This window comes from Mytilus galloprovincialis, chromosome 4, assembly GCF_965363235.1.
Source record: "Mytilus galloprovincialis chromosome 4, xbMytGall1.hap1.1, whole genome shotgun sequence".
NCBI classification, from domain to species: Eukaryota; Metazoa; Mollusca; class Bivalvia; order Mytilida; family Mytilidae; genus Mytilus; species Mytilus galloprovincialis.
The window spans coordinates 72,475,629-72,500,935 of record NC_134841.1 but is presented as its reverse complement, the minus strand read 5'-3'; the positions used below and the strand labels follow the sequence as shown (position 1 = coordinate 72,500,935).

The 25,307-nt window shown below is 31.2% G+C and overlaps 2 protein-coding genes across 5 annotated transcripts in view; one reads left to right on the top strand and one right to left on the bottom strand.

The window, feature by feature from the left end:
• Positions 1-6,995: 6,995 nt before the first annotated feature.
• Positions 6,996-13,497, bottom strand: LOC143072888 (oxaloacetate tautomerase fahd2, mitochondrial-like). Its single transcript, XM_076248030.1, has 7 exons — positions 13,267-13,497; positions 11,698-11,914; positions 10,970-11,029; positions 10,263-10,431; positions 9,769-9,877; positions 8,338-8,425; positions 6,996-7,281 (listed from the first exon to the last, which is right to left on the bottom strand). The coding sequence occupies exons 1-7, from the start codon at positions 13,425-13,427 to the stop codon at positions 7,219-7,221; spliced, it is 867 nt and encodes a 288-aa protein (XP_076104145.1). The 5' UTR covers positions 13,428-13,497; the 3' UTR covers positions 6,996-7,218.
• The window catches only part of LOC143072887 (putative aminopeptidase W07G4.4), a 23,446-nt gene continuing 11,585 nt past the window's right edge, over positions 13,447-25,307 (top strand). The window contains exons 1-6 of one of the 4 annotated variants that reach the window (XM_076248026.1): positions 13,490-13,584; positions 17,218-17,385; positions 22,324-22,456; positions 23,467-23,532; positions 24,228-24,310; positions 24,680-24,791. In XM_076248026.1, the coding sequence (XP_076104141.1) occupies positions 17,273-17,385; positions 22,324-22,456; positions 23,467-23,532; positions 24,228-24,310; positions 24,680-24,791 (507 nt within the window). In that variant the 5' untranslated portion in view covers positions 13,490-13,584; positions 17,218-17,272. Of the gene's footprint in view, positions 13,585-17,217; positions 17,386-20,819; positions 20,905-22,323; positions 22,457-23,466; positions 23,533-24,227; positions 24,311-24,679; positions 24,792-25,307 lie in introns of those variants that run through there. The other 3 variants (XM_076248028.1, XM_076248029.1, XM_076248027.1) reach the window with 3 other exon arrangements.

Genomic DNA, 25,307 nt, shown 5'->3' with positions numbered 1-25,307 from the left:
GAAACTGTAGCCGGTACTCTGAAAGTATGTTGCAAAACAAACTTTCCAAATATTTCTGTTATCTTAAAAATCATAGCTACCATTGGGGTGACGAGTTGCGAATGTGAGCGATCCAACAGTGAGTTATCACTTTTAAAAACCTACCTGAGAATAACTATGGGGCAATCGCGTTAAACGGACTTGCGTTGATACATGTGCACGACAGTTTGGAACTTAACATAAAACAAATTATAGATAACTTCGCAAGGAAACACCCGCGATGCATGATGTTGAATGACCTGATAAACGACTCTTTGTTAAATTAGTAAATGTTGAACAATTTTACGTAGAACTATTTTTATCGATTCGGAACATTTTAGCTAACTTTTTTTTTACAGCTTGCCTAATTCAGATGACAGTTGTATGTTGTGCTATTTTAGATTGCAAGATATTGCATAGAGTCTTAAATAAAAATCAGTTTTACATGTCTTTAAATTCCTTTACCTAGGAATATGTGCATTGCATGGTGTTGTCCAAATTCATGATCTTCCATAATGTCGAAGGTATTTTTTAACCTTTTTCATACCATTCAATATTCATTTGGGACCACCCCCAAATTTTTTTCTGGATCCGCCACTGTTCAGTGGTTATAGCTGTGAAGCAATTAACCAATTATCAAAAAGGTCATTAAACAACATAAATACTGCTTAACTACTGGTAATCAAAAACGCAGCCATACTGAGAAGAATAAAGATGTGCTTTGTCACAACAAACTGAATCCAAATTGCAACAATAACAAACAATCAAAGGGAGACAATCAGCCAAAAAATTCAATAAAAATACAAAATCATGTATTCAACTTGTTCTTACAGAATAAAGTTTACTATATTTCTAGTTTGAAAATATTACTGCAAAAGGTATATGATAAAAATAATAGACAATTAGAAGCTGTTTAGTTATTATTTCAAGAGATTAAAAGTGATCATATAAGTGAACATCAACCATTATCAAAAGTATGAAAAGTCAATTTTATTTTATAGAAATAATTTCATCATTGACATTGAAATATCCTGATATCTCATCTAGCAGATTAGCAATACACATTACCTTTACTTATTTGTACCATTCAAATTAAGTTTCTTTAGTTACAATAGCTGGACCAAGGGGACAGAACTCATCCATTGCTTTTCCTATTACCCATTGTTCACCATATACTCCAGGTTCTAATTGCCAGTCTCTTGCATTGACATCATGTGATACTGTATAACTGAATATAAAGTCAATTGTCTCTGGTTCCTACAAGAAAAATATAGAATGTTCTATTGTCTCCTTCATATATTGCTAGATTTCTTTGGTGCATCTTTACAGTAGCTTCATGAAACTAAATGATGATTATAATGATTATGATTATGATGATTATGGTGATGGATTGCTGTTTAACGTCCAGAAGAAATTAAATTCATATCCAGGACAATAACTTGTTACTGTTATGTGAATATCAATCATGCTTTCCACTTGACAGACAAGCTTAGCTTTATTTTTAATGTGCTAAGTTCACAACAGTAAGATATGTCACCCTACCAAGATACATTATTCCAACATATAGCCTACCAGTCTTTTTACATTTTGTGAATAGTGGAATTCATGGGTAATGTTGATTTATTTTTTTAAATATTTTCAATTTCCTTTTTTTCCAGCTTTAATTTTATTTTTGTTGGATGTCTCATAACAATTACATTTTAAACGTTATATCCAGTAGAAACATATATATATTTTATAAAAAAAAATTAGTCACATAAGAATGAATAAAATATCAGGAAGGTCATCCATAAGTGGCACGGTTCCAGTGCAAAATTTATTTAGCGTTCATTTTGTGTCCGAACATACAGACACAAAACAATTATTATGTATTAAAAGTTTGGAGATTTTCGATAGCATCAGAAATATTCAATAGTTCGCTTCACAGGAAAATATCTATAATAATCCACTATAATAGAAATTGATTGTTTATCTGTTTTTATATTGTTAGAACACTTTTGCACTCTTTTTAATGCAGCCATACATACATGCCCATGTATCCCTGGACACAAAATGTACTATATTTTGCACCGAAAATAGGACATATCTAAGGTCACCAAACCATTTTAAAACTGCTTAATTTCCAGTGACCAAATGCTCAGACATACTGGGAAGATAAAAGAAGTTTTAATCGCCACAAACTGTACTTGATTAATACAAACTAATACCATCCAAATTGCTACAAGAAAAAATAATCTGCAATCAAAGGGAGACAATCAGCAAAAAATTCAATAAAAATACAAAATCATGTATTCCATTTTTTCTAAAAAAAATATTGTTAACTATGATTTCTAGTTTGACAAAAAATACTGCAAAAGTTATATGATAAAAATAATAGACAATTCGAAGCTGTTTAGTTATTATTTCAAGAGATTAATAGTGATCACATAAATGAAAATCAACCATTAACGAAAGTATAAAAAGTCAATTTTATTTTATAGAAATAATTTCATCATTGACATTGAAATATCCTGATCTCTCATCTAGCAGATTAGCAATACACATTACCTTTACTTATTTGTACCATTCAAATTAAGTTTCTTTAGTTACAATAGCTGGACCAAGGGGACAGAACTCATCCATTGCTTTTCCTATTACCCATTGTTCACCATATACTCCAGGTTCTAATTGCCAGTCTCTTGCATTGACATCATGTGATACTGTATAACTGAATATAAAGTCAATTGTCTCTGGTTCCTACAAGAAAAATATAGAATGTTCTATTGTCTCCTTCATATATTGCTAGATTTCTTTGGTGCATCTTTACAGTAGCTTCATGAAACTAAATGATGATTATAATGATTATGATTATGATGATTATGGTGATGGATTGCTGTTTAACGTCCAGAAGAAATTAAATTCATATCCAGGACAATAACTTGTTACTGTTATGTGAATATCAATCATGCTTTCCACTTGACAGACAAGCTTAGCTTTATTTTTAATGTGCTAAGTTCACAACAGTAAGATATGTCACCCTACCAAGATACATTATTCCAACATATAGCCTACCAGTCTTTTTACATTTTGTGAATAGTGGAATTCATGGGTAATGTTGATTTATTTTTTTAAATATTTTCAATTTCCTTTTTTTCCAGCTTTAACTTTATTTTTGTTGGATGTCTCATAACAATTACATTTTAAACGTTATATCCAGTAGAAACATATATATATTTTATAAAAAAAAATTAGTCACATAAGAATGAATAAAAAATCAGGAAGGTCATCCATAAGTGGCACGGTTCCAGTGCAAAATTTATTTAGCGTTCATTTTGTGTCCGAACATACAGACACAAAACAATTATTATGTTTAAAAGTTTGGAGATTTTCGATAGCATCAGAAATATTCAATAGTTCGCTTCACAGGAAAATATCTATAATAATCCACTATAACAGAAATTGATTGTTTATCTGTTTTTATATTGTTAGAACACTTTTGCACTCTTTTTAATGCAGCCATACATACATGCCCATGTATCCCTGGACACAAAATGTACTATATTTTGCACCGAAAATAGGACATATCTAAGGTCACCAAACCATTTTAAAACTGCTTAATTTCCAGTGACCAAATGCTCAGACATACTGGGAAGATAAAAGAAGTTTTACTCGCCACAAACTGTACTTGATTAATACAAACTAATACCATCCAAATTGCTACAAGAAAAGATAATCTGCAATCAAAGGGAGACAATCAGCAAAAAATTCAATAAAAATACAAAATCATGTATTCCATTTTTTCTAAAAAAAATATTGTTAACTATGATTTCTAGTTTGACAAAAAATACTGCAAAAGTTATATGATAAAAATAATAGACAATTCGAAGCTGTTTAGTTATTATTTCAAGAGATTAATAGTGATCACATAAATGAAAATCAACCATTAACGAAAGTATAAAAAGTCAATTTTATTTTATAGAAATAATTTCATCATTGACATTGAAATATCCTGATCTCTCATCTAGCAGATTAGCAATACACATTACCTTTACTTATTTGTACCATTCAAATTAAGTTTCTTTAGTTACAATAGCTGGACCAAGGGGACAGAACTCATCCATTGCTTTTCCTATTACCCATTGTTCACCATATACTCCAGGTTCTAATTGCCAGTCTCTTGCATTGACATCATGTGATACTGTATAACTGAATATAAAGTCAATTGTCTCTGGTTCCTACAAGAAAAATATAGAATGTTCTATTGTCTCCTTCATATATTGCTAGATTTCTTTGGTGCATCTTTACAGTAGCTTCATGAAACTAAATGATGATTATAATGATTATGATTATGATGATTATGGTGATGGATTGCTGTTTAACGTCCAGAAGAAATTAAATTCATATCCAGGACAATAACTTGTTACTGTTATATGAATATCAATCATGCTTTCCACTTGACAGACAAGCTTAGCTTTATTTTTAATGTGCTAAGTTCACAACAGTAAGATATGTCACCCTACCAAGATACATTATTCCAACATATAGCCTACCAGTCTTTTTACATTTTGTGAATAGTGGAATTCATGGGTAATGTTGATTTATTTTTTTAAATATTTTCAATTTCCTTTTTTTCCAGCTTTAACTTTATTTTTGTTGGATGTCTCATAACAATTACATTTTAAACGTTATATCCAGTAGAAACATATATATATTTTATAAAAAAAAATTAGTCACATAAGAATGAATAAAAAATCAGGAAGGTCATCCATAAGTGGCACGGTTCCAGTGCAAAATTTATTTAGCGTTCATTTTGTGTCCGAACATACAGACACAAAACAATTATTATGTTTAAAAGTTTGGAGATTTTCGATAGCATCAGAAATATTCAATAGTTCGCTTCACAGGAAAATATCTATAATAATCCACTATAACAGAAATTGATTGTTTATCTGTTTTTATATTGTTAGAACACTTTTGCACTCTTTTTAATGCAGCCATACATACATGCCCATGTATCCCTGGACACAAAATGTACTATATTTTGCACCGAAAATAGGACATATCTAAGGTCACCAAACCATTTTAAAACTGCTTAATTTCCAGTGACCAAATGCTCAGACATACTGGGAAGATAAAAGAAGTTTTACTCGCCACAAACTGTACTTGATTAATACAAACTAATACCATCCAAATTGCTACAAGAAAAGATAATCTGCAATCAAAGGGAGACAATCAGCAAAAAATTCAATAAAAATACAAAATCATGTATTCCATTTTTTCTAAAAAAAATATTGTTAACTATGATTTCTAGTTTGACAAAAAATACTGCAAAAGTTATATGATAAAAATAATAGACAATTCGAAGCTGTTTAGTTATTATTTCAAGAGATTAATAGTGATCACATAAATGAAAATCAACCATTAACGAAAGTATAAAAAGTCAATTTTATTTTATAGAAATAATTTCATCATTGACATTGAAATATCCTGATCTCTCATCTAGCAGATAAGCAATACACATTACCTTTACTTATTTGTACCATTCAAATTAAGTTTCTTTAGTTACAATAGCTGGACCAAGGAGACAGAACCCATCCATTGCTTTTCCTATTACCCATTGTTCACCATATACTCCAGGTTCTTATTGCCAGTCTCTTGCATTGACATCATGTGATACTGTATAACTGAATATAAAGTCCATTGTCTCTGGTTCCTACAAGAAAAATATATATATATTTATTACCAAAGTCTATATAAACTATAAGTACATAAGATGTTCTATTGTTCCCTTCTTACGGTACTTATATTGCTAGATTTCTTTGGTGCATTTTTATAGTAGTTTCTTGAAACTTAATGATTTTGTCGGATTGCTGTTTAAACTAAATGCATATCCAGGACAATAACTTGTTACTGTTATATGAATATCAATCATGCTTTCTACTTGACAGACAAGCTTAGCTAATTTTTAATGTGCTAAGTTCACAACAGTAAGATATGTCACCCTACCAAGATACATTATTCCAACATATAGCCTACCAGTCTTTTTACATTTTGTGAATAGTGGAATTCATGGGTAATGTTGATTTATTTTTTTTAATATTTTCAATAGCCTTTTTTTCCAGCTTTAACTTTATTGTTGGGTGTCTCATAACAATAACATTTGAAACGTCAGGAACTAAAATATCCAGAAGAAACATATATAATATTTTATAAAAAAAAAATAGTCACATAAGAATGAATAAAAAATCAGGAAGGTCCCCCAACCATTTAACTGCTTAATTTCCAGTGACCAAATGCTCAAACATACTGAAAAGATAAAAGAAGTTTTACTCACCACAAACTGTACTTGATTAATACAAACTAATACCATCCAAATTGCTACAAGAAAAAATAATCTGCAATCAAAGGGAGACAATCAGCAAAAAAATTCAATAAAAATACAAAATCATGTATTCCATTTTTTCTAAAAGAATATAGTTAAATTTTTATTTGTAGGTGGCAAAATGCTGCAGCTTGGTTATGGTTACAACTATTTAAAGTATGAAAAGTCAATACAGTTTTATAGAAATAGTTATAAAATTGACATTGAAATATTCTGACCTCTCATCTGCTAAACTAGCAATATACACTATCCGTTAATATTCTTACCATTCAAATCTTCTTTTGTTTCCATAGCTGGACCTAGGGAAAAGAACCCATCAGCTGTTACTATTACCCATCATCCACTGTTAATTCCAGGTTACAACTTGTCAGTCTCAAGAAATCTATTTTAGAGGATTTTATACATGTACTACAAATTTGTATATTTTGCTAAAAGTAGGATTTTTATCAAAGGCATATGACCTCTACACCGGTATAGATCCTCCACTGTGCATGTGTTTTCTTTTCTGGCATGCAGGCAGATTCTGTAAATTTAATGTGATGCAAAACAAATAAGACGACAGACATGATCTTATTAAAGTCAGCAAAATAAAAAAAATCACTTTTATCCATTTACATCTTTGATAGATAATTCTTTATTCATCAATGCTGCCTGACAATTATCACAAATATATCTGTACAAAATTAATTATAACTTTCTATTTATAATTTAAGCCTGTATTTTTGCCCCACATCCTTTCCTTACAACAACATATTACATATGACATGTTTGACAGTTTTCTAGCAAGTACTTCCAGAGTAATATTTTGTATCGTTTCTCAGTTGTTGAATGTTATCATTTCACACAATCTTGTTTACAACTTTTCCAATTTCATCAATTTCACATTCTACTACATCCCCTTTCTGAAAAAAATATATGAATATACTCATTATTCAACTCCAGTTTAAAAAAAAACATAGATTCACTTTAGATTCGTTTATTTTTTTATTCAAAATTTTTGAAGGAAAGAAATTTCCATCCAATTGAAAAACCATAGATTATTTGTTTACCGCTGATTTCCTAAGCAAAGCAAATGACTGAGAAAAACTCATATCACTAAAGTAACTTAAAAACAATCACACAGAAATATCAGTGGCAATGCAAAAAACAAAAAAAATAGCAATTGCACAGATTTCCAAGGAAAATTTCAGAAAATAGCAATATGTTAGGTCAGATTTTTCCTAGGATATTTTTTCTCTGATGTAAATATGTTTGTGATGGAAAGAATTCATTGTAAGACAACTATACTCTCAACTTGTATCAAGTGTAAGCAATGCTGTTTCTAATTATGAATGATTTAAAAAATCAAAGTTCTAGAAAGCACAGAAGGGTAAAGATTGCATTAATTTATCAGTGGGAAGTAAAAGTAAATATTACATTGTATAAAGCATTGTTTGTAGTTGATTCAACTATCATTCTAGACAAAGAAAGATAACTCTCTTTTTCAAAGATGACTTTAACAATGACATCATTTATATATTTTTAGAACAGATTGTAGATTCCTGCACCTTGCAAAAGTTATGTAATTTTCTTGACGTTGTAACATCATTTTGTGACTTGAATATGTGAGCATATATTACATTGATAAACTTCTGGAAATGTTCATAGATAGGATGTAGAGAATGTTATGATCAACGCACTATAGAGTGTGTATCAAAAAGGTAGAGTTAAGCATTTGAAGATTTAGACATCAAGTCAGTAACATAGGGTTCTGATTGAATTTCATGCAATCAACATATTTACATGCCTATCATGATTTTGTTCACAATCTTTGGATCATGTATTAAAAAGGACATATCAGAAACTTTCCAAAGTAACTGATTTTAGATTTACAGTAGCAATGGTACAAATTGAAATGTTTTCTCTATGAAGAATTTCCAAAACAACACTTAAACCATACGAAATGTAAACTTACTAACCTTAAGAAATTCTTGTGGCTTTCTAAATACGCCCACACCTGGTGGTGTGCCAGTTAAAATCAGATCACCTGCTTTCAAGGTCATAAATCTAAAAAAAAAAAAAAAAGAATCTTTGAAGGTCAAAAGTAGAGTATTTAAAATACTGAACTCTTAGGTAACTTCTTAACAGAAAGTCCCTGAGCAAATAGCAAAGGAGTATGTTCGATAAAGTCCCAAAATGGCCCCCTTTTTAAGCGTAAATTTAAAATTCGTATTTATCGACCAATATCACGATAAATTATAGCTAATACATTGACTAGCTAGGATATAACCCATTTTGTTGAAAATTTTACGTTTCTGCGTTTCATTATGACGTCACAAGTTGTACTCATATTGATTTTTCACGAAAAAATCAACGAAAATGGTAGAATTTCCATAGATTATTGGACAGGAAACATAAAGCGCATACGTCGACAACAAAGATCTTTTAAAATAATGTTTGTGAAGACATTTCACATGTCTTATTTGAATCTTAAGCTTGTCGATGCCTGCACTCTATGTTTCCTGGCCCTTTATTTGGTTGAAATCTAGCTGATTTTGTCACATTTCACCAAAATCCCTTATCTTGACCTTTTTTGGATGTAAAAATCAACGTGTTCGAATTAAACTTTGACAAAAACAGTTCTGTTTAACTTTCTAACATGTCTTTAGGGCAACTTTAAACATGTATTACCTTGTAACTATGAACTTTATAATTGGGGCCAAATATGGCCCTTACCGAACTTACTCCTTTGAAAGCTCAAACACATTAAGTAAATGGATAATAACTGTTATATTTATTCCTGACTTGTACAGGCATTTAGAAAGTGGTGGATTTAACCTGGTTTTATAGCAAGCTAAACCGCTCACTTGTATGTCAGACAGTTTCATAAAATTCCATTATATTTATAACCATGGGTGAACAAAACAAACAGACATGATATTTAACTACATGTAAAGAAGATGGATAGCCTTCAAGTATAAAATGGCAAAATAATATAAAAATAATGTGATGCAGACTGTGTAATGAGACAACTAAAGACAAGAAACTTGGGACAAACCTTGGAGAAGAAATTATTTTTTCTTCTACAACTACATTTTCTTACAACTACTTAAGGTGGATGGAAGACATAGGTCACTTTCTATTTACTTATACATCAATAATAAAATTCATATTAATATGAACTCTGGTGGATAGTTGTATCATTGGCTACATTGGACATCTCCTTATGTTTAATGATACATCAGTTGGTTAACTGTATATATAAAAATAAAAACATTTGTGTTGCCTATAAGGGTAAGTATTAAGCTATTTACATGTATGTGTATTTATCTTACAAATAAATCACCTTACATTTTCTCACCCTTTTCCTACTCTCATGTAAACTTAAATAGTTGAACACTTTCACTCACCTGGATACAAAAGCTATACATGCAGCAGATTTGTGTATAAGTTGGTTTGTACTACTGTCCTGTTTTGTCACACCATTAACTTTACATCTCAGTCCTAAGTTATGGGGATCTGAAATCAAACGTTTTTTTTACCCGTTATATGAAACATTCAACTGATAATATGACAAATGTCTTACCTGCTACGATAGTTTTTAATCTTTTTTTTTACAACATGGTTTTCTTATGCATAATATAGCAACTTTTTACAAAAAATCCTGGTGTCAAATTTATTGATGTCCATCTTAACTGAATACCTAAATTCTGACAACAATAATTCATCTAACTAACATTCTTTTCATGAGTATCAATCATAGAAAAAGGTAAAACCAGATGAAATGCTTTCAAACAAATATTTTTTTTTTGTAAATGTAATGTCCTAATATAAGCCGCATGCCACTTTAACCTTAAAAGGGGAATTTGAGAATTAAAGGTTTTTAACAATAATAAATGTTTACCACTTAGAGCTTCCTTAGTTACAATTGCAGGACCAAGGGGACAGAACCCATCCATAGCTTTTCCTATTACCCATTGTCCACCATTACATCCAGGTTTCAATTGCCAGTCTCTAGCACTGACATCATGTGCTACTGTATAACCAAATATATAGTCCATTGCCTCTGATTCCTACAAAATATATTAGTAAAATATACCTGCATGTCAAACTCTTAATGCATGTATTTCTTTTTTCCAGTTTATCACACATTTTGTCTGTTTCATCACCCCATTCCTTTACCACTTTAAATAGGAAAAAGATTTGCAGATATATTTACCATTCTGTGGTGTTATCATACAGACAATGTTGTTGTGAATACAAAAATATTTATTATTTGGTATTGGAGTATTTGTACTTTTTCTTTAACCTTAAAGAAATTGAATCATATACATCCAGTGAAATATTTTAATTTTACTGAGATATTCTTAGCCTTGAAAATGAAATTAAGACTCCTTAAAAGAAGAGCTTTTCAACTATGTGCATGTAATAATTAAAACACTGCATGTGTTTCCATAGATGAGCAAAAAGCACAGTTGAATTTGAAAATAAGTTTTCCTGTACATCCATTTTCGTTGATGAATAGATGTTTTGATTACCAATCATGCCACACCTCTTATTTTTACATTGAAGGATTATAAAGATACTGTTATACATGTATTGTAAACTTACTGATACTTTCTTTGCATCTTTCCCAACAACTATAGTCAGTTCTACTTCCCAATCCAATTCCTGGATAAAATAATAAGATTTCTATTTTAAAGAAAGAAAGATCAACATATATTCCAACAATGCAACTAAGGGCAGATAATTTCATCAAGCATGCTAAGGGATGTTTTTCATTTACTGCGGAAAAATGTCTTAATTGAATTATTCTTAAGTTCACTAGTTTTCTCTCTGGATTTATGATTTCTTACCTGTAATATACAATATATATTTTGTGTTGCATTTTTGTTTTATGCTTGTAACCAATAAATACCTTGATATTTGTTACTATATATTTTGTAATCACTATGCTAATGTCAAATTGTTAAATTTGTTACTGATATGTAAATCACTTTCATTGACTTAAGGTTTCATAGCTATGGTTTATCCCACTATTGATTAAAAGTACCAAAATTCAAGCTTTGAAAATCTTCTGACAAAGGAATACTTATACATGTACTATAATAGTTTTTCTTTTACAAATTGTGACTTGGATGGAGAGTCGTCTCATTGGGACAGATACCACATCTTCTTATATCTACATTCTGATGTAAAATCTCCATATGCTCTGACCTTTTGTATCGAATTTACGTCAAATTTTCAAATAAAGTATGTCAAACTAATCAACAAGTTCAGGCCTGGCAGTTTTTTGTAAAAGTTACTATTTAGTGATTTTGACGAACTAAAACTGATACCTTTGTTTCCTCTGGGTATTCCAGATCATCTGTTGGTCCAATGATACAACTTGGAAATTTATTAAAAATAACTGGTACTTCAGGCACAGGAGCATTCTGTTCTATACAGTGGTCTGTGTAATTCATACCAATACATAATACTTTGTCTGGATTGTAGATAGGTGCTACAACTTTCACTGTGTCTCGTTTCAAAATACTGCCTCCTCCATCTACTACACTGAAATAATTGTAAACAATTATGTAAATCCACTACAAATATAACATTCCAAACTACTGTTTCCAAATTGTCTTGGATAATAAGATCCCTTTTAAAAGGGATACATCAATTTAAATAATTACAATAAATTGTTAGGGTTAATAACAATACATTGGTTGTCATTGTAAGTAAAACAAGAGCAAAAATTGGAGCAAAAATGTTTTCCAGTTACCATACATATTATTGATTTCATCATTGACATAGGCATGCAAATGATGACAGCAAAGATGAATAAACATTCTTGCAAAAGTAACCACAGAGAAACAAAACAAATACCTCTAGAAAGTAACATCTTAACTTACAGTATGTCAAACAGACTGATGTCTGCTGAAGCAGTTTACAAGAGTTGTCAGACTGAATAAAGGCAAACCATTATCTCCTAATTTCTAAACAGATAAAAAAATTACCATGATTTATAAGCACTTATGAAGCAAGTTCAGCCATTAGCCTTGAATGAATATATGACATATATAAAAATAAAAAAAACAAGCATAAATGTTCATAAAGAGTTGGTGCATAAAATAGCATTTTAAATAACTATTAAATAAAAGGGGTTCAAATTGGTAAAGTTGAAGTCATCGATCCCTTTTTCACTAATTTTAAAATTTTACTAACCATCAAGTATACTGGTTGATGCCATCAGATGGGTAAATGAAATCTATGTGCTTAAAGATGACAGAGGATTCAAATTGTCATAACCACAATCCTTACATCAATTGATAAAATTGAGAATGGAAATGGGGAATGTGTCAAACATACAACAACACGACAAAAGAACAGAAAACAACCAACTTGGAGACAAGGCCACCAATGGGTCTTCAACACAGAGAAAATCCCACACCTGGAGGCGTACCTCAACTGGCCCCTAAACAAAAATAGCTAGTTCAGTGAAAATGGACGTCATTCATGATTTTCATTCGAATGTATCATGCCTACTTTCCAAGACCAACATCATGACAGAAGCCACATGTGGAGCAGGAGCTCATTACCTTTTTGTAGCACCTTGTTGAGATCATCCTGAATCTTTGCAGGAATTGTGTTGCTCAGTGTTTTCGCTGTCTTTCATTATTTGACACAATGTTGTCAGTTTATCTTCGATTCATGTGATTTGAATGACCCTTTGGTGTCTTATTACATTTTTCTTTATAAAACTTAATAAAAATCTTTAGTTTAAATGACACTGGAAGGAGGATTGATCATTCACAGTAACTGAACAAACATTGTTAATATGTGTTTTACAGAAGGTGTCAAAATTCACTTTTAAGAGTGAAGGCCATTCTATCTAAACATAGTATATTTTTATCAGTTGATACCTTTTTGCCGCTGAGAGCATAGCATTGCCGCCTTCAATAAAGGATCTCATATCATTGGGAATGTTTGGATTTGCCTTGCATAAATCAACAATATCTCCGTTTTCTTTAAGTTCAACACCGATCCGCCTGTTGCCAGCATCTTGAAATTGCACAAGCCTCATCTTAAATCACCTGATAGAAAAACAATTTTATAACTGCACCTGACACACCCCCTTCTGTCGAGCGAAAACTCCCGAGAAGTTCGAAGTGCGTCTACTGATAACGAAAGTAGACACGAACCGGCAAGAACGTGAGAAGACACTGAAGGTGTGACATAATGTAAGGGTATTGTATTAATGATTATGCAAAAAATGATAAATGTTGAGTTGCACACATATCATAGTTATTGTACACTTATCAAACTCTCATTTTGTTTTTTCTCTCTGTTATAATGAAAGTAGAAACCACGGATTTGATTAGGATCATTTGAGTGATGGTCACCACAATTTTCTGATGTCTGTCTGTCTGTCCGTCTGTCCCATTAAAATGTTGAAAATATATTAAGAAAAATTGAAAATTTTATCAATGAGGTCCTCGATCCACCACAATCAATAATAAGTTATAGACAGTAGCATATCTCAAAGGGGGTCTCATTGGGGAGTTCCGATCTGGGATCCCGCTTACTGTTTTGTCAGATTCCGGTATCCCGCTTACACTATGTACGTAAGCAATTCTCATTTTTTTGTCATTTCCCGGGTCCCGCTAGACCTCATTTCCCGTTTTCCCGACACAGTAATTTGACTTTCAAGTTTCACGCTTACAAAAAATCAGCAATCCCGCGTCATGCTTAGACCCCAATTAGACCCACCTCAAACAGTTGCCCACCTATCTTTTAGATGCCCCTTTACCTTATTAATATTATAGGTACCTAATTATTATAGATAGAATTTCTAATTCCTGTGATACATAACAACTGTTTAAAATTTAACTTTAACACTGTTTAAAAATAAGCCTGAAAAAATAAAACTTAGACATGCTGGGAAAAAAAACCCAAATTAGGGATAACTCTTAAAGTCGTAAGAAACCTCAAATTAAAAAAAATATATGCATATGTTTTTTACAACTAAATGGATAGTTTTCATTTTACAACTTATGTACATATATTTTTTTCTGAGGAAAGTTCTTTAATTTGTCCACATTTAGAAGAAGTTTACTTATTTTTAATTCCTTGCTTCCAGGAAGCAATTCGCCAACATATTTTCCATATGCATCGTGACCTGAGCGCAACCCTCCTCGTAAAAATCCGATGATCGCAATACGCATGAATCTGTCATTAAAATAAACAATAATCTGATTGTACATGTTAAACACGTGCTCAATACCCATGTTTTTTGTTATTTGTTTACTATAAGGTGACAATCGTCCGCTTCAAAATATGGCAGCCATATTTGTTAAATCATAACAGACAGAGAAAAAAATTGACGATTATACGATATATTTGCGTAGAAAATGATAAATTCATGCACAGAGAACTAAGTTTATGATATATACATGCATTGGTTCAAGAATTGGATAAACATTATTTTTCACCACTCACTGGTTTCATAAGACTTTAAATGAGGGACCGTCTCAGATAAGGTTTCATTTTGCTCTCAGATTTTGAGAGATTTCACTTATTTTTATGATAAAGAAGATTGATGTCCATTAATATTACAAAATTCATGGACACATTTTGACAATAGATATATTGTATTTTGTAAAGGTTTCTGCAAATAATATAGATATGTGACCTATTGTACCAATTAGTTTTTTTTACAAATAACTGTTTTTACCCCACTTAAAAAGGATAGTCATTACATTGAGGGGGCACCTGTCATTTGAGACCCAACCTGTTAGAGTGAGATATGGTTGACTATTTTCTCCAATATTGCAAATGAAATCTGAACGCTAGCAAAGAATTGAATATATACAAAATGATTCTGGAAATCCATCTGACGGGTTGGTCTATAGAATCCGGGTCTTCTTCCCCTGATTTATGTTCATACTAAGTCATTATGCCAAGATTCCCTTTCTCATCATATTTAAAACCAATATTGTTGGGCAAGAATATGAATTGTAAAGTGGTTTTTTTTTGCAATTAGACAGAAAATGTGTCATCTTGGGTATCATTATTATGGCCATTTGATGGTTCCATTTTATTTGCTGTAAATGTTTTTAAATGATAATTTCTCAATTTGACGAGAGGTTATTAATCTAGCCGTAGCTGCATTTGCTATTGGTCTTTCCCCCAAACCTCTTCATACCATTGGATCTCTGTGGTATGAAATTAGGGATAATGGACATTTTTATTGGATCAACACTTTAATTGTTTCATGTCTAAAAAAAATGGTATTTGCTGTTCTGAGTAAGTGACAGTCTTATTGTGGACTAGCACATTGAAAATTTGGCTAAACAGTTGGTGGAGTACAAAGCAGAGTTCATTTTCATTTTATATTACTGGTAACATTTTTTTCTTCTGAAATGCATATAATATTTGACACTGGACATTAAACCCCAATCTATTATCATCATTATCATTGCCTTACAGGTTATCTATATTTTTATGTTCCATTTGAAAAAAATAGGGAGCATATAGTTGCTTTGTTCACCTGTTAGTCTGTCATCTAGAGAACTAAAGTTTCAGGTGTAATTTTGATCCATATATAGCCATCCTACCACTTGAACAATTATGAGCATGATATATACTATTGTACAGGTACTTGCAATCAATCAATCAATCAATCAAAACTCTTTACAAATTAAGCATATATGCTTGTATGAAAATGTGCATGAAGCAAAACAATTCCAGTTAATGTGTTTAAAGGGGAGATAATTAAGCGAACTGATTTATTCTAATGAAAAATCACTTAATTGTCTTTGAACAATTGTAAAAAATTGTTAAAAGCTTTGGAAATCATTAATTTAACTAAATCTTCTGGCAAATACAATACACCAGATATAAATGGATAAAAATGGTTCTTATTCAACATAGTAAAAATATATAATTTACAGTCAGTAACATCAAGAAGGGGAGATAATTTGAAATTCTTTGAAACAGGAAAATTAGCATTGTACATTTAAGGAATGACTGTAATATTTTTTCTGTCTATGAAGAAATAACATAAAAAATTTGGTGCACACTGAATAATGCGAGTAGCGGGTTATTCAACAGTGTGCACCACATTTTTTATGTTATTTCGAATAGACAGAAAAAATATTACAGTCATTTCTTATAATTTAATTCTAAATTCCATTTTAAACCGTAGAAAACCATGAAAAACGTTGATGACGTCACGGTTACATGACTAAATGATGTCTATGGGCTCATAACAAAATAACGTCAGCCAATCAGAAGACGCGTTACATCCAAAATTAAATTATTTTGTAATAACAACGATTATCCCATAACACTAATTCCATTGAAAAATAAATAAATATGGTTGGAATAATGAACTTGGATAACACAGGAAATTGGTGGCTTCCATAGATACTCCTTTAGATGATTTTTTTTACTAATAATATTAAATAAGGCATTTTTGTAAGAAGATGTGGTATGATTGCCAATGAGACAACTATCCACAGATTTCATATTTAGTAGAGGAGATAAGGGTAATGTACACAGAAATAGGCCACCATATGGCCTATAACAATGAATCAAAACCATACCTTTTAGTCAGCTCAGTAAAGGAGGCCCAATCATGACGAAAAGTTAATAAAATCATCAGCTTGATTTACAACAAAGCAATAATTTAAATTAAAATATGACAGAAAGCCAATTAATTTCTAAGCTACAATCCATCAAAAATTAAAAGCGTACACTATCGGGTATTTGGGAGTTATAGCCTCCTCCTTAATAAATGATACTTGTGTGTTAAATATTTCAGCACAAAGGTACAACTCGTTGCTTTCATACATATATCGTTATATTTTCAGGAAAGTGTAGCAACATATTTTACGTTATTTTATGCAATATCTGTAAAGTATTTCAATGCTGTTTAAAGGTTTCACCAGTAACTTAAAACATATAAGAAGAGTATTTCCCATTCATAACTTCAGATCAGCTGTGACGTCATTTTCACATAACAGTTGTAGTACACAAAGGTACAATTCACACAAACTTTTACCTATTGTTGTTATTGCTTAACGTAAAATAGCCAGTTATGCTATACTAATTTGCTTGAAGTAATGGTATACAATTTGTTAACCTTTCTTACATATATTTATGCATATTAATATATCAACTGATGATCATTTATCATCATATTAAGCAGTCTAATTGAAAAAGGATCCCATGTTAATTCTTCACTTATAAGGATCTGACAGCTTTCTTGATTGAGCAGGTTCTGTATTTTTTTAATTTGCCCGAGATATGGAAGCCGTCAAATTATTGGTAAAAAAATGGGACACTTTTATGTTGAACACTTTCAGGGACATATATATATGTGTATATATATGTCTCTGACACTTTTTAGTACAAATTGTGACAGATAATTAAATACAAAGTTTGAACTATCTCAATGTTACGTACACTTTAATGTGTAAAAGGAGTAGGTACAGTAAGGCCCCTTTTTGGCCCTAAAATATAGCAGTTTTTCAAAATTGTTAAAATGTAAACTTTTAGTTATTTATTGGAAAGTAGAATGCTTCTGCTTACTAAATATGGGCTGTTTTTTTACCATTAAATGCACATATATCGGGAACTAGCATCATTAAGTCATGCTAAATTACTGGAATCTTCACATTTTTAGCTCACCTGGCCCACAGGGCCAACTGAGCTTTTTCCATCACTTTGCGTCAGTCGTCCGTCGTCTTTAACGTTTACAAAAATCGTCTCCTCTGAAACTACTGAGCCAAATTAAACCAAACTTGGCCACAATCATCATTGGGGTATCTAGTTTAAAAAATGTGTCGAGTGACCCGGCCAACCAACCAAGATGGCTGCCATGGCTAAAAATAGAACATAGGAGTAAAATGCAGTTTTTGGCTTATAACTCAAAAACCAAAGCATTTAGAGCAAATCTGACTGGGGTAAAATTGTTTATGAGGTCAAGATCTATCTGCCCTGAAATTTTCAGACAAATCGGACAACCAGTTGTTGGGTTGCTGCCCCTGAATTGGTAATTTTAAGGAAATTTTGCTGTTTTTGGTTATTATCTTGAATATTATTATAGATAGAGATAAACTGTAAACAGCAATAATGTTCAGCAAAGTAAGATCTACAAATTAGTCAACATGACCGAAATGGTCAGTTGACCCCTTAAGGAGTTATTGACCTTTATATAAAAAAGAAGATGTAGTATGATTGCCAATGAGACAACTATCCACAAAAGACCAAAATGACACAGACATTAACAACTATAGGTCACTGTACGGCCTTCAACAATGAGCATAGCCCATACCGCATAGTCAGCTATAAAAGGCCCTGATAAGACAATGTAAAACCATTCAATAAGAAAAATAACCGCCTTATTTATGTAAAAAAATGAACGAAAAACAAATATGTAACACGTAAACAAACGACAACCACTGAATTACAGGTTTTAAAGTCAATTTTTAACAATTTTCATAAATTTTTGTAAATTTTTAGAAAATATTTTCAACTGTAATTACTTGGACAAGTTCATTATAGATAGAGATAATTGTAGCAGCAAGAATGCTAAGAAAGATCTACACACACATCACCATCACCAAAACACAATTTTGTCATGAATTTATCTACATGTCTATTGTTTAGTATGCTCATAGACCAAGGTGAGCGACACAGGCTCTTGAGAGCCTCTAGTTAATATTAAAGTTAAATTTTAGATGATTTCTATGCAGAACATTGAGTAGGTCTTATTTTTAGGTTTTCATTTTTGTCGAGCCTGCAACTTTTGTTGCAGAAAGCTCGACATAGGGTTAGTGATCCGGCGGCGGCGGCGGCGGCTACAGCGGCGGTATTATCTCACTTCTTAAAAGCTTTATATTTTAGAAGGTGGAAGACCTGGATGCTTCATACTTTGTATATAGATGCTTCATGTTACAAAGTTTCCGTCAGTCACATGTCCAATGTCCTTGACCTCATTTTCATGGTTCAGTGACCACTTGAAAAAAAAGTTCAAATTTTTTGTAATGTTGAATTTTCTCTTATTATAAGTAATAGGATAACTATATTTGATATGTGCGTACCTTGCAAGGTCCTCGTGTCTGTCAGACAGTTTTCACTTGACCTCGACCTCATTTCATGGATCAGTGAACAAGGTTAAGTTTTGGTGGTCAAGTCCATATCTCAGATACTATAAGCAATAAGGCTAGTATATTCGGTGTATGGAAGGACTGTAAGGTGTACATGTCCAACTGGCAGGTGTCATCTGACCTTGACCTCATTTTCATGGTTCAGTGGTTATAGTTAAATTTTTGTGTTTTGGTCTGTTTTTCTCATACCATATGCAATAGGTCTACTATATTTGTTGTATGGAATGATTGTGAAGTGTACATGTCTAGCGGGCAGATGTCATGTGACCTTGACCTCATTTTCATGGTTCAGTGGTCAAAGTTAAGTTTTTGAGTTTTGGTCTTTTTATCTAATGCTATATGCCATAGGTCAGCTATATTTGGTGTATGGAAATATTTTATGATCTTTATGTCAGTCGAGCAGGTTTTATTTAACCGTGACCTCATTTTCACGGTTCATTGCACAGTGTTAAGTTTTTGTGTTTTGGTCTATTTTTCTTAAACTATAAGTAATGTGTCAACTATATATGTTGTATAGAAGCATTGTTAGCTGTACCTGTCTGCCTGGCATGGTTCATCTGACCTGGACCTCTTTTTCAAGGTTCATTGGTCTTTGTTTAGTTATCTTGGTTAATGTTAAGTTTATGTGACAGTTGTAATAAAGCTTAGCTTTATACTTAGGACTATCAACATAATATCAATGATTAGTATAGAAGGCGAGACATTTCAGTGTGTGCACTCTTGTTTTGATTATACAGTGTACCAAAGCTATTGCTGGTGTTATTTTATTAATGATTTATTTGATCTTTATCCTTGTTTTTTAAATCTTTACTGGAAATTTTCTATACTGTCTGCAAATTTGAATACCTGGAAAAGAATTCAAAGTTTAAAAAGACTAGATATATTTATAAAACATTTAATACAAAGTTTTTTGAAAACCCCAAGATCTAAGAACTAAATACTTTTAAAAAATTGCACCGATTCAAGTGTGCTTGCATCATGTGCATATATGTAGAATATAATTATAGCAACAGAATTCTAAATTTGAAAAAAGACTTAGATATTTTTATAAAAAAATGAAACAAAGTTTTTTGAAAACCCTATGTTTTAAGAACTGTGAATGTGCTTGTTACATAAGACATAATTATAGTACAAATGTAATTGTCAAACAGAATTCATAGTTTAAAAACAGATTTAAAAATGTATTTATAAAACAGTCAAAACAAAGTTTTTGAAAAATACTGAGCTCTAAGAACAATGGAATTTAAAAAATATACAACTGATTGAAAAGTATTTATGTATGACATAATTATAACAATTGTCAATTGTCAGTTTATATGACTCAATCATGTTAGAAATGTAAGGAGGATTTAGCTTTTAGTTTAGACTCTATATTTTTATCAAGATGTATGTATGATTATAATGTTATCTTTTTCATAAGTTTACTTATGCCTGAAAGCATGTGATTAGAAAAAAAATAAGATACATTATACTCTTATGATATAAGCATATTTGTATCACTTCATTTTAATGATAATCTGAATAGATACTTCAGAATGTCTCAACCATATTTTTTTTGTGAAATACACACTCTTCTCTCATGTCAAATATTTACTTAATATAAAGTTGTCTAGATTAAAAGAAAAATAAATTGTAAATTTTATTTATTGTTCCATCTTTTTAATATACTTACACAAAATTTTGTTTACAGATGAAACATTTGATAATGATAAGGATTTTGGATAAGAAAAGTTGTGGTCACTTGAAAAGTTAACCGTCTATAGAATTAAGGCAAGCTAAGTCAAAGTCTTTTTATCAATATTATTTTGGCCTATTCATTAGTTTGAAAAAGTGTGTGTTTTGCAGGTTTATGAAAATGGTTGACAACTATTGATGACCCCATGTAAATGACTCATTGTCTTATCCTTAGATATTTCTTAGTCCTTGCAAAGTTTCTTCACCTAATATGTAATTGTACTAAGTATAGACAGAATACATTACATACTTATACTTAACCTAGTTACAAGAATTGATTATGCATATACACATCACTTCTTACAGTATATAAAAATTATGAGCTGACCTTTCACTGATGGACTGTTATCTTTTAGCATTTGTCATATTTTGGAGAAACTTTATGAAGAAATAGGGAATGTATTTGAATTTGTCTTTCATGCAAGTTATTGCTAAAATTATCAATTGTTACTATGAAGAAAGTATTGAGGAAAATGGGGAAAAAGGTAGCTTTATAACCTGTCCTTTGAATATAAAAGATCTGTGTTCATGCATGGGTACAATATTAGTTGTATAACGATAGGTTAGATTTCTAAGGAGTATCCTTCCAGTTGAAAATTCTGGAAATTATAAATAACTTATTAATTTACTTTAACAATGCATTCCCCATTGTGATTTGCTGTTGGTGTCAGAGAACTTTCAAAAGTACAAAATGAAATAAATTACATGGTATTGACTCTACTTAATTTACCATTCAGGTTAATTATGAAATTCCAGATGACCACCACCTTTTGGCATGATAGTGCAGTGAACATAATTCTTGTATAGACTTCCTTCTTGAGGAGCTTGATTAAGGGTTTAATGTAAAAAAAAAAAATACATAATAAACCCTCATGAAATGGCTACATATGATGTTGATGTCAGTTTTTAATTGCATTAAAGAAACTATATAAACAGTTCTCATAGAACCAAACTTGTGGGTGATTTAGAGCCCCTCAAAGATGTCATATACAAAATTTAGTCAAGTATCTATGATGAGTTTATTTCCATTATGTAGATACATGTAGTGTAATAACTGTGTTTTGTTTTCAGGCTTCCTAAACTATTGCCCTGTGTGAAGGTCAAGGATCCCCAGTATGATGGTGTTGTTATAGTAACAGACTCTCCATCCAAACTTGTGGGTGATTTAGAGCCCCTCAAAGATGTCATAGAAAAATATGGCGAGGTAAGTATGATATGTTTTATTCATGAGATAAACTAAACTAATTGAAACATGTATTGCTGATATATAAGTTTGCCACTTGTGAAGAAGGATCTACTTACCCTTCCAGAGCACCTGAGATCACCCCAAATTTTGTGGGCTTTATGCTGCTCATTCTTTAGATTTCTATGTAGTGTAATGTATACTGCTGTTTGTCTTTGGTCTTCTCTTTTTTTCGCCATGGCATTACCAGTTTATTATGACCCAGCTACGATAGTAGAGGGGCATTATGTTTTCTGGTCTGTGCATCCGTTCGTCTGTCCTTCTGTTTGTCTGTTCATCCATTCGTCGGTCTGCCCTGCTTAAGGTTAGAGCTTTTGGTCATGGTAGTTTTTGATGAAGTTGAATGTCCCTTTGGTATTTTCCTTATTTTGGACTACATGCTTCTTAAACAAAAGTATATGTTGAACTTTGTTAAAATGTTACCATTTCAAATTAAGATCCAGTTGCTACCTTGTCATTCTAATGTGTTTATCTGTCCTTTTGTATATCCAAAGATTTTTTTAAATTTTTTATAAGTAACTTGAGTTTGCATTGTATTTTAAATTTCTAAATTGTATGATACATGCAGGCCATGTTTATAAATCATAACTTTCACAGCAACTATCATTCAAGAGTAATGTTTCAGTAGGGTTAAACAATATAGTTTTGAATGATTACTTTTAATTTGCTGTGGAGGATGTGATATTTATAAAAGCAAATGTTATTCCATCAAAAAGAATTAAATGAAAGTACTGTTATGAGCTATTTGGCTTTAGTCTATTGTCTTGACGTTTCTATCAGTGTTCAACTAGTTAATTGAGTATACATGTATATGTTGACTTGTGGTGTGTTTTTTTCTTTTGGCCATGGTCCTTCCGTTATTATGATCTTTTATTGCTCCCTTCTTTACTGTTATGACACTTTTTGTCCTTCAGATATTAGGTAAAGAAGGAAAGAATGACTATAATCTAGCATTTTAACTATCTTTACAGATTGATGAAGTTTATACAAAGGAAGTGATATTTATAAAAACAGATGTTATTCCATCAAAAAGATTGGTGAGTTTGAATATATAATATAATAAAAAGATGTGGTATGATTGCCAATGAGTCAACTCTCCACAAGAGACCAAAATGACACAGAAATTACAACTATAGGTCACTGTACTGCCTTCAACAATAAGCAAAGCCCATACCGTATAGTCAGCTATAAGAATATTTGTAATGCTTCTAACCTTCCATTGTTTTTATTTTTTGCAATTAATCTGTCATGAAAATTTACCTTTTTCTACTGGTGATAAATTTATTTCTGCTTGAATTATCATTGCCTAAATTAAATAGTTATTTGACATTTTAACATTACCATAAATAGATCTAAATGTAAAAGATCTAAATTATTATGAAAATTGACTGATCTACTATGCAATTTTGAGAGATAAGAGGGAAACTAAAAAAGGCTGAAAGTCGGGGAAAATTATATTATACTCTGGATTTATTTTATTGGTGGATTGTGGGAAATTTGTATTTTTATTGATATTTGATTTTGTGGTTCAGTCAAAATCTGCATAAAAGCCTATACAAAAATCAAACTTTGTTGAAAATTAAAAGTGGTTTTCGAAATCAACAAAAATTGGTACCCACAATTAAAAATCAATTGATTGTTGGTTGTTTAACATCCAGTTGCAAATGTTTTTCATGTTTGTTTACAAAAAAATCCACAGTATTCCAATACCATAATTTAATTATTATAACAGATATTTTCCCCAACTGGACCACTGAATAGAGATTATGATGATGTCAGAAGGTTTGCAGATGCAGCTGTTAAAGGAATGCAAAGGTATCTGAAGAACTTAGTTAAAGCTTTGGTCTTTTCTCTAAACACAGTTTTTGGCAGGTGGGAACTCAAGTAATAATGAATTGGATGGACCTGTATATTTTCATTTCTTGCTGGAAAACCTAAGTTTATTTTTTTTTAGTTCTCTAAATGTTCAAGGATTTCTTTTCAGTTTTATTTTTCATCAGTCAAATGGAAACTGTAATTTTTGTTCATAGTCATCAAAGTAGATCCGTGAAAATTAGCACTGAATTCACTGAAAGATTTATAATGAAAATGAATTTAAAATCTAGCAAAAGTCATATTTCAATAAAGTTTTTAAACTTTTTAACAATAACAAGTTATAATGAATATGTACTTTAATGATTTTAGGGCTTTGAAAGCTGGTTGCAAGAAGCCTTTATTTGTACGTCCAGTTGATGACAACTTTGTTGGATTTGCAGGGAAAGTAGCAACTCTTGGAGCACTTCATGCTTTGTATGTGGTAGGTAGTTTTATAAGTAATGGCACAACAGTTATATGATACAGAATTCATTTATTCCTGCAGTAATCATGGCCCTCATTTACTTTATTTGGCCAAATTGGTATAGGGTTATACTTAGTTGACCCAAACCCTAAATAAGCCTACCCATAACACTCTAGTCCTAACACTAAAACCTAACCTTAACTTTACCCTTACCCAAAACTGAAAACTGACTGTAGAGTACAGGGTCTATCAGAGATGTTGAAGACTGAAATCACATCCTGTGAAAAAGAAAAGTGGTGGTAAAGTGTCAGTTTCATGTGTTGAATGTAAAATCAAATTTATGAATTTCTTAAATATTAGTTTACCAGATAGATTGACAATAACAGCAAGTTCTTTTACATGACTTCACTATAACTATGTAAAATATTGTTCTGAAAAATAACAGGCAAATAATATATTCATTTTATAAGTTTTTCAAATGTTTTACTTCAGTTATTTCAGACAGTTTCAACCTGCAAGATATTTCTTTTTACC

Coding starts and splice junctions, on each gene's coding strand:
- LOC143072888 (XM_076248030.1), bottom strand. CDS start 13,427: ATGAGGCTTGTGCAATTTCAAGATGCTGGCAACAGGCGGATCGGTGTT. Junction 11,915..13,266: donor ATGCTCTCAGCGGCAAAAAG/GTATCAACTGAT, acceptor CAATTATTTCAG/TGTAGTAGATGGAGGAGGCA. Junction 7,282..8,337: donor AGCCACAAGAATTTCTTAAG/GTTAGTAAGTTT, acceptor TATTTTTTTCAG/AAAGGGGATGTAGTAGAATG.